General features: G+C 33.8%; 1 protein-coding gene across 1 annotated transcript; it reads right to left on the bottom strand.

Moving 5' to 3' along the window:
• Window positions 1–8,419: 8,419 nt before the first annotated feature.
• Window positions 8,420–14,632, bottom strand: LOC143620953 (serine/threonine-protein kinase 12-like). The gene is made up of 11 exons (XM_077092514.1): window positions 14,237–14,632; window positions 12,624–12,698; window positions 12,389–12,484; window positions 12,223–12,308; window positions 12,023–12,143; window positions 11,858–11,937; window positions 11,207–11,269; window positions 10,988–11,100; window positions 9,617–9,705; window positions 9,407–9,528; window positions 8,420–8,914 (listed from the first exon to the last, which is right to left on the bottom strand). The coding sequence occupies exons 1-11, from the start codon at window positions 14,534–14,536 to the stop codon at window positions 8,713–8,715; spliced, it is 1,347 nt and encodes a 448-aa protein (XP_076948629.1). The 5' UTR covers window positions 14,537–14,632; the 3' UTR covers window positions 8,420–8,712.
• Window positions 14,633–15,738: the final 1,106 nt, after the last annotated feature.

The raw sequence follows: 15,738 nt of genomic DNA, 5'->3' as shown, positions 1-15,738 counted from the left end.
GTAAAACTCGAGCATTATTTATCTTGGGTATCGCGGAGGTGAGTTAACCCAAATTAGGTCGATTCCAGTTACGTTCGTTATGGTATCAGAACCAAAACAATAAGGTTGGTAAAATTTGGGCGTTGGTAGAGCCCGAATGTTGCGGCGGAGGATCGGTAAAACCCGAGCGAGTCCGTTTCTAGTTGTTGCTGTGGTGATTGACACGAATAACTGTTTAATTATCAAATTTAATAGAAATACAAGAGAATAAATAACTTGACCAATCACAAAAGGCTAAGTGGACCAATCATGCTATTACGTCACCAAGCTTCTCTTTTATACTATATAACATAATAAACTAGTATTTAGGACATGTGCTTCATGACGTGACCATTAAACCGAACGAAAAACATACATAAAAACGTTAAACCACGAACGTGTTGCGAGCCGACACAAAATTAGTCTGTATCAGGTTACGACATCGGAACTAAAGAAAAGAAATAAACCCGTCAATACCAAAATACAACCAATTAGCACATATAAAACCCCAAAAAAAACAACACGTTACAACTGTCGACCGATGCAAATTCGGTTCGTATTGGCGATACCAACACAATTTTTTAAACATAAATTAGTAAACACAAAAAAAATTAAAGGCGCGGTATCAAAAGTCGAAAGATGGATATAAAGCAATAGTATTAAATATGAAAAAGTTTCAAACATGAAAAAGTTTCGGTAATTATAACAAAAAATAAAAAAGTAAAGTTTAAGAAAACCATTTAACTGATAAATAAAAAATTACGTAGTTTTAGTGGGTTTTACGTCTAAATTTAGACGAGTATCACTTTCTCATATAAGAAATAAATTATTTTAATTTAAATGGATATTGGTTTTAATAGAAATGCAACCAAATCAACTTATATTTAACTTAGGTTATTATAACCTTCATGTGAGTTCGTTTTATTTTGAAAAGAATACATGAATGTAGTTTGCGGTGTCAAGTTACCCAACCAAAAAACTAATTTATTTACATGACAACCGTGAGTAGTGGTGTGTTATGTATTATATGTACAGTGGCGGATCAGTGGGTTCACTATTCGGATCGGTTTGAAGGTTCGGATCATTTCAATGGTTCGGCTCGGTTTGAATGTGTATTTGTGTGCTTACATGCATCATCACTATAATTATTATACAATCACAAACCATTATTTTTAGCCACATGCGTATTATAATGATGATGACTTATTGTTTTATCATACAAAAGAGTTTAAATCACTATAAATAAACTGCTGAGGGTAAGAATATCAAACAAAATTAGGATCTGTACAGCATACACGATTAAAAGGAGTTAAATCACTAAAAACAAACTGCTTTGGGTGAGAATTGAACCCAGGTTCTTAGTTTAGGAAAGCAAGGTTTTACCACTAGACCAAGTCTCTATTGTGAGTATGAGTTCAATCACAATTTATATGTGGGTTCACTCTCATGTTTTTTGTCGGAGTTCTATATAAAATCCGAAACTCAGTGGGTTCCCGTGAACACGCACTCACACGTATAGATCCGCCCATGTATATGTAGACGGTGACTTTCTGAATACATGGTTGTTAGGTTATGTGTAGTGGAGGAGTTATAAAATTGGGCGATTTGCACAATGTGATGTCCAGTCAGTAAAAATTGAGTTTTTGTGTTAAGAGTGTAATGATGTTATAGTCTCTCTCTCTCTCTCTCTCACACACACACATATATATGAGATGGTTCAAGAGAGAAATAATAATACTGCGAGAAATACGAAATGAATATGAGCCACTAATTTTATTTAAGTTTTAAGACCAAGCGTAGTGGCGTGTTATGGGACGGCGTTTTGGCCCATAATGCCCGAGAACACCCGGGTTTTTTTTGCGCGTTATGTGTAAAACGCCGGAAAAGGAATAAAAAATAATAATATTTAATTCGAACGGTCATATGACCGTTACTAATTTAAAAAAAATATTTTCTATATATTAAATCAATTCATCCCCAATCAAAACTCATCAAATTTATAAAATATCTCTTTCAACTTTATATTTCTTCACACAAACTTCACTATAAATGGATCCTCCATCTATATATAAACGGTTTTTCGGGCCCGACCAACAAGCCAAAGAAGACGCGGAGGAAGAGGCGGTTACGAGTGTGATTGTGCTCGCGACAACTTATATGAGTTTCGTTACGAGTGCGATTAGCTCTCCACCACCCCCCAGTTTCAAAAAGAGCATATATCGAACAAGATCGTACCGAAGCCAACAACCTGTTGACCTTTAGGCGTCGTTTTTGGATGTCTGAAAATTTATTTATGCGCATCACCAATGATTTGGAGCGTGAGCTTTATTACTTTAAGCAAAAGCCGGACGGCCGAGGGACACTAGGATTAACGGCTATTCAGAAGGTTACGTCAGCCGTACGCGTGCTCGCATACAGAAACACGGCCGACATCAACGACGAGTATTTAAAGATGGCCTATAAAACAACTCGGGACACCTTGGAGTATTTTTGTTACGGTACGTTTTTTTTAATAATTATATAACTTGTTTACTTTAATCAATTATTTTATAAAAGTTGTGTAAAATATAGGAATATTGAAACTATATGGCCCACATTATCTGAGAGAGCCCAACTTGAACGATCTACAACGTCTTTACGAGGCACATACAAGGGTGCATGGTTTCCACCGCATGATAGGGAGTGTAGATTTCATGCATTGTGAATGGGCTAATTGTCCAACTGCATGGCAATGTCAATACACACGAGGTGACCAAAAGGGACCAACGGTCAGCATTCAAGCGATTGCTTCATACGACCTTTGGATTTGGTCGGCATTCTTTGGTATTCCCGGTTCCAACAATGACATTACAGTCTTAGAGCAGTCTCTTGTGATGGAGAGTCACATATCTGTGACCATTCCCGTCGCTTCGTTTTCGGCTAACGAAAACTTCTACCATCATGGGTACTATCTGGGTGATGGAATATATCCAGAGTATACGATAATCGTTAAAACATTTAAAGACCCGACGGATGAAAAAAGACAAGATTTTAAGAAAGTGCAAGAGTCTGCGAGAAACGATATCGAGAGGTGTTTTGGTGTTCTTCAACAACGATGGCATTTTTTTAAAAATCCTTATCGTCTATGGTCTTTAGAAAGAATGAAATGTGCTATGTATGTGTGTATCATAATGCATAACATGATCATCGAGGACGAGGGAAGAGCAACATGTCCAACTTTCATACCGGACCCGAATCCACCACAGACTCCAGCAAGTATGGAGCAAAGACTCGAAAACTCGGATTTCGTGCGGTCAAAAGAGATATATAACGCACTAAAGGAGGATTTGGTCCAACATCTTTGGATGAATCAATCTTTTCTTGGTGAAGCCGATGATCAAAATGAGGGCAACAATGAAGACGATGATAACGGCGACGAGGGCGAAGACGAAGAGGGCGAAGACGACGAGGACGACAACGACGACGAGTAGTTTTTTTTTATTTTAATGTAATATTTATTTAATAGAATATTATTGTTATTTGATTATTCTTAATAAAAATTAAAAAAAAAAAACAAAAAAGTGTAAAAGTGAAATGAGCGCCACGTAGCGCATAATGCATGGGGATGAAGCTTTATGACTGCACCCTGTTTTTGTATAAAGGCATAACTTTGACTGGACGCAACGTCTAAAAACTGGTCTAAAAACTTTGACTTCCACGTCTAATAACTTTGACTTCGACGACGGCGCATAATGCCTAGGGGTGAGACTTTATGACTACACATGGTCTAAAAACTTAAACATAAATTAAGAAACTATAAATGTATTCTCTCTTTTCAATTAATATAACTAATAAACCACAATAGTTTTCTATTCAATTAATATAACTAATCAAATTACAATAATATAACTAACAAACTAATTTTTTCTTAATAAAAATTAAAAAAAAACAAAAAAGTGTAAAAGTGAAATGAGCGCCACGTAGCGCATAATGCTTGGGGATGAGGCTTTATGACTACACCCTGTTTTTGTATAAAGGCATAACTTTGACTGGATGCCACGTCTAAAAACTGGTCTAAAAACTTTGACTTCCACGTCTAATAACTTTGACTTTGATGACGGCGCATAATGCCTAGGGGTGAGACTTTATGACTACACATGGTCTAAAAACTTAAACAAAAATTAAGAAACTATAAATGTATTCTCTCTTTTCAATTAGTATAACTAATAAATCACAATAGTTTTCTATTCAATTAATATAACTAATCAAATTACAATAATTGAAAAATACCAAGAATTCATTTATTTTTATAACTTAATTTTGTGTTTTAAATTTTTATCTTACACAAGTACAATTGATTAATACATTAAGATTTCTTTCTATCAAAAACCAATTTATTCCAACTCAATATATTAATATCCATCAACACGTAGTTATATTGTGATAAATAATACAAAAAACTATTTTACACGTGTTTGCATTAAATATCAACAAAAAAGTATACAACCTACACAAAAACGTATAACCTACACTTGTTATAAAAATTAGAAAGCATATAATCTACACACAATTTATCATCAATAAAATACACACGCACACGAAAACATATAACCTACACACGAAAATTTTATCCTACACAAATACAATTTATTCATACACTAAAATTTGTTTCTATTTAAAACCAATTTCTTCCAACCCAACTTATCAATATCAATCAACACGTAGTTACATTATGATGAATAATACAAAAAACTATCTTACACATGTTTGCATTAATTGTGAAATATACAACCTACACAAAAATATATAACTCACACTTGTTTTAAGAATAAAAAAACATATAACCTACACACAAAAAACATATAACCTACACACGTGTAAGATATGTGTATCTTTGTGTAGTTTATATAATTGTTGATGTCGAATTAAGTATGTAAGTTGTATGTTTTTTTGTATGTTGTACGTTTTTTATTGCTCAAAACATGTGTAGTTTATATAATTTTGTGTAGGTTGTATATTTATTGTTTATATTTAATAGACACATTTGTATGACATTTTTTTATTATTTATGACAATAGTTTTTCTAGATATATCAATTAAAAAAAATATATTATGTTTGATATTTATTTTTAAAAATTACGCGTTAATATATGCTAATAAATTGAGTGAAAATAAATTGTTTTTTTAATATAAAGAACTAGTATTATATGAATAAATTGTATTTTTGTTGGATAATATGAAGAAGATGTAAATAAATTATAAAACTAAATTAATGTTTTTATCTTTTTAATTATTATACTTAAATTTGGTAGATATATTAATTAGAGAGATTTTTTATGATTATATTAGTTGTATTAATTGAAGAGAAAGTGTGTGTACTAATTGTTGCATTTACATCTTTTTCATTTATCTTCAAGCTTTTAAAATCTAAAATAAAACTAGTGACTCATATTCATTTCTCATATTTTTCGTAGTAATATCATTTGTCTCTTGAACTTAAACATATATATATATATATATATATATATATATATGTATGTATATCACACACACAAATTATAATAATAATATAACAAACATACATAGTGGGCGACATGAACTCCTCGCCCACCCCATTTCGCCCCATTTGTCGCCCCTATGTAACGGTGTTCAACAAATTTTTAGCCCCAAAACCTCCATTTTGTCGCCTCATTGCACTCACCCTTAGTTACCAATTCAACGGTTTTTTCTTGAAATCAAATTAAACTTCTTAAATTTATCAAAGCTATAAGTTGTAATGTTAATGCTTAAAATAATAAATTTATAAAAGTTTCAAAATCAAATTAAACTTCTTAAATTTATCAAAGCTATAAGTTGTAATGTTAATGCTTAAAATAATAAATTTATAAAAGTTTCAAAAGCACAAAAATGATTTAATTGATATCAGTAGGACTAATGTCAATTAAGGTTTCCTTCATAGCATGTAGATCCCAATGACCTTAAAGGAGCAAGGGACCACTATTACAAAGTAAAACCATAGCTTTAATAGATCAAATGTGATGTTGAAGTCTGCAACCCATGACCTAACAGTAAGACCTGTCACAACCCTAAACTAATTATTAACATCAAACTATATGTTGTTCCTTTCTTTGTAGATTGTAATATGAAAAACATAAAAAAAAATTTAGATGGCCTCATTAATGATGCATTGAAATGCATATACATAAATCTTTTTGGTACTTTTGACTAAAGATTTAAATCCTTTCTTTTAAAAAAACACAAAAACAAAATCAAAATTTGGATTTGGATTTGGATTTGGATTTGGATTTGGATTTGGAACTATGTATGATTAAAATGTCAAGATGTGTAATTGCCCTTCAAATTTTTAATAAAAAGTTCAACTTTAAAGAATGATATTGAAAAAGAACATGACATAAAATTATAAGAACTACAGGCAAAAGTACCAAGCCCTACCTTTGAGCTACTTGAGAGTCACTTGATTGTTGGGTAGATGAAGGGACCAAGAACCATGCTGAAAATAGAAATTTGGATTAAAGACTACTTAAATGATGTCGTAAAATCAGTATACATGTAATAAATAAACACAACAACACCATTTTCTGGTGTGTATATCAAGTTGGGGAAGAAATCATTTGCAAGAATGCAGAAATGGATAACTTGCATGCATAAAGGCAAAGGAAACCCAGACCCCCGAGATATTTAGGATGGACATAATTTCAGGTTATGCGGCTAAATGTAGGATTAGTTTTAAAAAAATTGTGAGTTTAGGACGAATATGGCATTACAGCATCCCGAGCACCAAACGACTACAATCCTTCACATCAAATTTTGAACAAACACTCATTCAACACTATAAAAACTGTAGATCACGGATGTGGCCACATAAGCCACGTTGTGGATGCTCTCAAATGATATTAACCTGATTATCGAACTCGTTTACCCGCATCTAAAATGAATATATGAATATATATTATACAATCTTAAGATAAAGTGCGTTGAATTTGCTAGAAACTTGAATTATTAAAATTATAAACTGCTAGAGGTCGTGATTGTATATATTATATTTTAAATTGGTTTTCAAATTGAGTTTATGATCAGGTTATAAGTAATGAGCATTCCTAACAAAGAGGGATTTAGGGACAATTACCAAAATGTCTATTTCTCACTTCCTAGTGAAGGTTTTGTCCAAAAACTTTTGTTATTCCCTAACTGTCCACTGTTAATACCCAAGGTCCCTTGATTTAATCCATCCAAGTAGGTAATATATCTATAAACTAGTATAACAATGAATCCAATGGGTAATGACTAATGGATATCAACAAATATGGGATCTAAAAATAGTCAGATTAGGACGGAGATTACCAAAGTATGTCTCATATCCCATTGTCATCCCTAAACTTTCATGGGTTGATAATCATAGTGAGTTAACAGGTTTCAGGTTGGCAAGTTGAATTGGTAAATTCAAATGTAACATATATTACACGCTTGAAATACATTACATAACTTAGACAATCTTAAAATACGCTCCTCTAGACCTACTTCAGAATATCATGAGATAGAATCCTCAACCACTTAAAAACGAACGTCTTTACATTCTTTGATATAGATAGGCTACAAGCCCTTCAGTTACAACCCAATATTCTAAGCGAGTCAGGGGGTGTTTGGTTCCTTATTTTCATCAACTTATAACTTATAAACTTTTTGAAAAGTTAATAAGATGTATAAGGTATTTGGCAAACCATAAGGCCTTATGGGCTTTAACTTATGAGCAAGGCAAAATAAAGGGGTTTTGAAAAGTTAGGAATTTCTAACTTATTAACTTAATGTGTTTGATTTACCTATTATACCCTTCTAACCCTCAAAACCCATTACACTTCATTTTAAAAAGAGTGTCCTTTTTAGTCATTTTGGTTTTCTCCAACACATAAGTTAATCCAAACATTTTTTTAAAAACTCCTTTTAAAAAGTTCATAAGTTAATAAGGTCTTTTAATAAGAAGTCCTTTTCATTTAATTAAGGAATCCCAAACACACCCTCAATGGGTTGGATGGTAGTAAAGGGGTTTAAATGTTTTAAATGGGGTTTAAATGTTTTAAATGGGTTGGACTATGTGTAATAGTTTTAATCAGATTAACACGTCAAATAAGTTAAAACAAATTAACCAAAAAATGCTCTTTTTGATTAAACGGATTATTATAAAATAATAAAATACAAAAAGAACAACCTGAAACCTAATTATTTCGATGTAGACACGATGCATAAATTGCCATCATAGTCATATCAACAAACCTTAAAAAATACAAATATCAGAATCAAAAAATTAATACAAGCTGATAATTGTTCAAAACGTTATGAGTTTAAAACTTCAAACATTTAATTATTTATGCCATAACAAATGAAAAATGACAAGTATTTTCAACGAATTGTATTCTTATCTAAGTTGTTACTTGTCCAATCAGTTAGAGCCCATCAATGGGCCCACTTTCATTGTCCCATATTCTCCATCAATGTCTTTTTCACTGAACCACATCTTCCAAAAACTAAAAATTAATTCACAAATTTTTTAATGCAAATTTGTTTAAATAATCCTTATGATCTAACCATCCTTCCTTAAAAATAACAAATCACTCTAAACCAATTAATAATACCAAACTCCACATCCTATGTCACAAAAAGAATTATTTGCAAGTTACTTGAAACATGACAAATGTTTGATTAGATGCGCGACGAACGGCTGTGAATACTTGTATCGGCCTCATCTCCTTTACACATTGTGAACAGCCCGAAACATTTAAACGGTTGGATCTTGTAACGGTTTTTATGGTCAACGTAATCGTATATCGATTCCAGCTGCACAATTATCTGCCTAAATGATGGTCTTTTGGATGGATTCTCATGCCAGCATTCTTCAATCAATCTGTTAACAAAACCACTACAAACAGATGAGATTAAAACTATAAAGAGATATCTTTATGATTCATGAAACATATAAATAAGTAGGCCTGTAAACGAACCAAACGAACACGGACACTTAATCGAACAAGTATTTGTGTTCGTGTTCGTTCATTTAAGAAATGAACATGTTCGTGTTCGTTAATTTAAAATAAAACGAACAATTCACGATCCTAAATGAGCATAACTGAACAAAGATAAACGAACAAAATTAAACAAAGATAAACGAACACAAACAAACAAATGAACGAACATAAACGCACATAAAAGAAAAAGAATAAACGAACATAAATGAACGAACGAAGCATGTGTTTATGTTCGTTCGTCTAATTGAATAAATACAAACTTTTTGTTCATGTTCGTTCGTTTATTAAATAAAAGAACGTAAACGAACTTTCAGCCGAACGCTTCACATTGGTTCGCTTACACGCCTACAAATAAGGAATAAAGAACATACTGTTTAAGGCCATCTGGATAACTCTTTGATGGAGCGTTAAAAGGAGGACGTTCTTTTGAAGCATATAAGTTAGGGACATCTTTTTCATCCTTTGTAACAAACGGTTGGCATCCTTCAATCATCTTCACCAAATCACAAGACACATAATTAGTCAAATAAAAAATTAAGACATAACATTAATAGATATTTAAACTTGATTCATAGGTATACCTCTTGTAAAATTAAAGCGAACGAGAAAACATCCACTTTTGTGTCATAATCTTCATTTTTTAACACCTCTGGAGCAACATATCGCCTTGCTGTCACACGTAACCAAATTAAAAACTATAGTTTGTAAAAGAGCAAACTGCAAGAAAATGCAACATGCTTATCACTTTTTTACATATATGCAACAAACTTCTTTTTAACAAACTTTTACAAATAGATGCATTTTTTTTAGAAAATGGTTACATTTCCTTAGGCCTGTAAACAAACCGAACAAGACATTTTTGTGTTCGTTCCCTTAACTGTAACTAAAAAATGAACATGCCCGTGTTCATTTCCGTTTATGTTCATTCGTCAATAGTGTAAAGGAGGGTTCATGAACGCAAACGAATATAATTGAGCGAACACCATTTAAAAAACTTTAACCAATTAATGATCAAACACAAACAAGTAAACAAATAGGGTTTTCTTGTTCATGTTCGTTCGTTAAGAAAATGAACATGTTCGTATTCGTTTTTTGTTTATGTTGGCTCGTTGATAGTATATACGACCAGTTCAGAACGCAAACGAACATACACGATCGAATATAACAGAACATAGGCAAACAAACATAAATGTATGTAACTGAGCAAGCACTAGTTAAAGGTGAACGTCAACACCAATTGGGCTTAAAAATAATAAACGTGAACGGGACATGCGTTCACGTTCGTTCATTAACTAAATGAGCAAAATGTTTCGTTCATGTTCGTTTGTTTACTAAATAAATGAACTTCCCACTGAATGTTTGATTCATTTACAGGTAGGGTGTAAACGAGCCAAGCCGCTCACAAGCTACTCAAGCTCAAATTGATAAAAAAAACTCGAAACGAGTCGAGCTTTTTCGAGCTCAAGCCTCAAATAAAGCTTGTTTAGTTGTTGTGCCCGAGCTCGAGTCTTGTGTATTTTATAGTTTTACCTCTTTTGGATTTCTATGCATAAGTTTTACACTTCAAATTCGAGCTTGAGTCGAGCTTAGGCTCGTTTAAAGTTTTTTTCTCAAAATAATATATAAATAATTAAAAACGTATTTAATTAATTAATAAACAATAAATGAGCCAAGCCCAAACTTGAAAAAAACAATTCACATGCCGAGCTCGAGCTTTAAAAGAAGAGCTCAAAACGAGCTGAGCTCGAGCTCCCCTAAGTCTAAACGAGCCGAGCTCCATCCACTCGGGCTCGGCTTATTTATACCCCTAAATAACTGGCCTACATTTCCAAGTGAAAATTTAATATTGCATATATGCAAAAGGTGAATAATACATTGCATTTTTGCTTTTTAATATATGGTAGATACAATAGTTTATAATTTTAATAACTGCAAACAATAACAATACTCACATGAAGTATCTTGATAATTCATTAGCTTTTTATGTTTGGACGTTCCTTTTAATAACTCGCTGACTCCAAAATCCGCAACTTTAAGATGACCAGAATCGTCCAGCAAAATATTTCTGTTAACATAGTAACGCACGATAAGAAAGAATTTAACAAGCTAATGAAGATTAAGACTTCGCTACATTCGTAACTGAAAGGGTTAATATTAAATTTAAAACTTACGAAGGTTCAAGATCTCTGTGAATGATTGGTTCTGGCTTAATTTCATGCAAATAACTCATCCCTCTGAACATTTGTCAAAGTTCAATCACAATTTATAATTAGTTGAATTCGCAATAATAAGTCGACCATAAAAATCATATAGGGGTGGCAATTTTCGACATGGCACGAAAATAATCCGGTTTTGGGTTGGCATATCTAACCCTTTTAGAAAAGGGGCCGTGCTTGAGTAGACCAGTTTTTTTTTTTTAAAAAACAGGTCTTGTTCGGGTTGACCTGTTTATTTAACAAGCCATGTTCGAGTTTTCCTGTTTAACCGGTTAAGTTTAAGAAGGTCACCCCACCCGTTTAAAACAGGTCGTCTTCGGGTTGACCTGCTTATTTAAAAGACCTGGTTAACCTGTTTAGTTAATTAGGTCAACCCGCTAACCCATATTTTTACAACTTACTAACCCGATTAACACGTTTAGAACTTCATTATTAATCTTAATCATCAACCTGCCATCCTGTTTGGCCCGTTTAGATAAAGGGGTTAAATGGTCATGTTCTGGTTGATGTTTTTGATACTAATAAAAATATGGATCATGCTCTTCAACCCATCAACCCGACCAGATCGACACCCCTAAACTTATTCAACTGAGACAAGGCAGGTACCTAGCGATATCCAAGGCATATTTTAAAGCTGTTAATGGCTTCAATGCTCCTTTTCTTTTCAAATACGCCCCAAAGTCACCCTAAAATTTAGCAAACATTTTAATAAATTAGGATATTAAAAGTAAGTGATCATAGTATATGAATTATGAATAGCAAAATGCACACCTTTGGTAAATATTCAATGACAATCATCATTGGACTACTTTGAGTTACAGCACCCAAAAACTGAACCACATTCGGGTGCCGTATCTTTTGAAGTAATTCAAGTTCATCTCTAAAAGCCGTCCTGCATAAATAAAACAAAAGAATTAACAAAAGAGGGCTTATAAAGCATTAAAACAGATCATTTAGCGATAACAACTCACACTTTGTCCTCATCAACAAAAAGTTCGTCCCCGAGCTTTTTTACAGCAACTTGCGTTCCACGCCATGAAGCCACCGCAAAGGTCCCCTGGTAAAGTTTAACACGTATAAATATATTATATACATATAATATGTGTGTGTATGTAAATAAAATGAAAGATGATTTACCTTAGTAATGTCAATGCTGTTTGTAAAATCGAGTTCTTTGGCATCTATTTCATATTCTGGAATTTCACGGGCATTGTTCACATGCATGGGAGCCATCTAAATGAAAATTAAAAGCATGAACCAACAAAATAAACATTTAGAAGAACACCTAAATGTATAAGATATTAAAAAATATATACATATTATACATATGTAGCATAAGAAAATTATAATGACACGCGAAAAGATAACTTACCAAATGTTTGGCGCCATGTTTCTCCAGAAGTTTAACCACACCATGATGCTTATAATGGATGGCATCAGCAAGAGGCTGTTAAATCGAAAAAACATTATATATCAAATAGCAGTCAAAATATTGCTAAAACAAGACATATATAAACTTTTTCATAGAATAGTGTAACAAATCAAGAAAATGTTGAAAACTTCAAAGAGATGAGAATAAACAGAAACCATTTAATTAACTTTCATCTTTCTGTTAGTTTTGATTCTCATTACCTGCTTTTTAATCCTAATTTTCACTACTGTATTAAGTTTACGAACATGTGGTTGTGGACTTAGATCACATTGATTAGGTCAACCAAAGCCCAAATGCAAAAGTCAATAAAAGATGCACATCAAGTGTCATTATCAAGGTTTGTGGCTTATATTCATACATGAAAAGATCCTAGTTGGTTTAAATTTAAAAAGGTCAACTGAATGAAAGACTTAAATACACACTTACATTAATTATAATTATTCTAACGGATAAGTATATATGCTTAAGGATCTATAATGCTATCACATAATGTCAACAAGTTGCAGCACCTTATATCACATTTACTTGACTTGTTCTACACATGGTGATTTAAACGGTATGCTGATTTAATTTTGGATATTTAAACAGTCATCATGTCACAGTTATTCTTTAATAATTATAATATTCAACAAAGCACAACTACACCAATATATAAAGATAGATAAGGAACTTTGAATATATAACACACACAACTTGACAGCAAAAGTCAAACCATATCCTTAAACTTGGAGCCTACATTGCAAGTAATTTAGCCTAGTACTACCTCCTTCCTTCCTACCTAATATGCCCAATATTTGACACCATAACAATTAACATTAGAACTAATCATTTAGGTATCCTATATTAACTGCTCCTATATGTTAATTTCGGCAACTCAAATTTGGTTACTTGAATTTAGTCCCTGTGATTCTAGCAAGATATTTTATTTTCCATAACAATTATTAATCAACAAATAATTATAATTATTTTATCGGATAAGTAAGCTATCACAAATCTTTGCTCTTTCAACTTTCGCCCCAAATCTTTTATACTTTTACATGTCGGCCACAGAACTTTGGCAGCATACTTTTGCTCTTTCAACGATTGCCACAAAACTTAAGACTTTTACAAATTGGTCACAAAAAACTTTTTCGCTTTTAACCACCCCAACGCTTCTCCATTTTCAACTTCGCAACGTCAATATTTTTCCCATTCCAACTTTCGCCACAAAACTTTCAGGCTCTCAACTTCGGCCACAAAATTCTTACTTTTTTTAAATACGCTTCTATGAGGCAAAATTACTAGTTTTTTTTTAATGCAGAATTTTAGATAAATGTTAAACTTAGCATGTTAAACACGTTGTTTACTATAGCGAATGACGGTACAATAACAAACCGAACCCACCTCCCGCCCACAAATACTTGTCCTATGCTAACTGCCCCTACATGAATGTATAACCATTACCTATCCTAACAATTACCAAACAACAAAATGTGTCTAAAATATATCAATCCCTACAAAAACCAATCACATTATATAAACTCAACTAAACAAACATAATAACGAAACCGTACCGTGCTACCCCATTTATCTTTAGGATCAACTTCAGCACCAGCTCCCAGCAACAACTCAGCCACATCACTAAACCCTTGACAAGCCGCAACATGCAACGCGGTCCGGTTATCGATATCTTTGAAATTCACATCCGTTCCTGAGCCTAAAAGCTTCTTAATCCCCTCCAAATCACCCTCACTTGCCAAGAACATTAACCTCACCCTTGGATCAATCTCCTCCAGTTCTGAACCCGAACCCCTTTCGGGCTTCATCGAAGACTGCTTTCCTAAACTAAACCTCACTTTTGGGTTTAATTCCATCTCAAGAATAACGAATTGGACCTCAAGATTCAAAACTGAATACGAATTGGGTGGATTTGGGATTGAATTGAAGTGGGTTTGTTGTGTATTGGAAGATGGAGAGGTATGCACCCGCCTTAACATCGAGCGGGGCGGGTCAACCCACAAGATATAGACAAGAGGCTTAAAATCAGGATGTCATGAAGACACAAAGCCAAAACCTATGCGCGTGGCGCATATCACATATGCTCACGCATATCACATATGTTCACGCATCACATATGCTCACGCGTATCACATATGCTCACGCATCATATATGCTCACGCATATCACATCTGCGCGTGGCGCATCTGCGTGTGGCGCATATCATATATGCTCACGCATCATATGCTCACGCATATCACAACTGCGCATGGCGCATCTGCGCGTGGCGCATATCACATATGCTCACGCATATTACATATGCTTGCGCATATCACATCTGCGCATGAAACATCTGCGCGTGAGAATAAAGAGAAGACCTCGCGCATCCTCAGGATAGGCGCATATCACACATGCACATAATCAACCACGTCCTTATCCAAATCAGGATAAGGACAACCATGATTGTGCTCATCAGACAACATTCCAGAAGGTATCCTTTAAGGAATAAAGAATATGCTGATGTTGACAGCTGCCAATGAAGGGTGGACAACTCAGCAAAACCCATGTGCTACCACGTGATTGCACATGGGTCAGGTGAAATACCTTGGTCAGAGAATAGTCAATGAAAAAGCACCAGGTGTCCTAAGGACACGTGGCGCGAAGCAATAGGAGGAGGCCAAAAAGGCCCTAATTGGGTCTGAGCCCAATCATTGGAAACCCTAACACTATAAATACCACACCACCTCCACAAGGGGAGGTAAGCAAGAAAATACATTCTAAATCCTTACTCACTTTCTGATTATTATTATCTTCTCCTACAATATCTTATTCTCACACCGGAGGGTTACCCCAAAGAGGACCCCTCTGTCCCTTTCTGAGGGGTAAGTTCACGGTGCTGCTCGTTTTGTAGGTGGAAGAATTCATACTCCGGAAAACCATCGGTGATATAGCATACTCATACCCGAGGAAAGTTGATCGTCTACCAGTAAGTCGATCCACGTTTCTTCATTGGCGCCATCACCTGTTACAACGGCAACAAAACCACTATCTCATCAGTTCTCTCTGAAAATCTTCACCA

This window comes from Bidens hawaiensis, unplaced genomic scaffold (assembly GCF_021521415.1).
Source record: "Bidens hawaiensis isolate Kalapana, Puna unplaced genomic scaffold, B.hawaiensis_p1.1 tig00002735_1, whole genome shotgun sequence".
Lineage (NCBI taxonomy): Eukaryota > Viridiplantae > Streptophyta > Magnoliopsida > Asterales > Asteraceae > Bidens > Bidens hawaiensis.
Note: the sequence above shows the minus strand (reverse complement) of the source record. Positions and strands in the feature narration are given on the sequence as shown.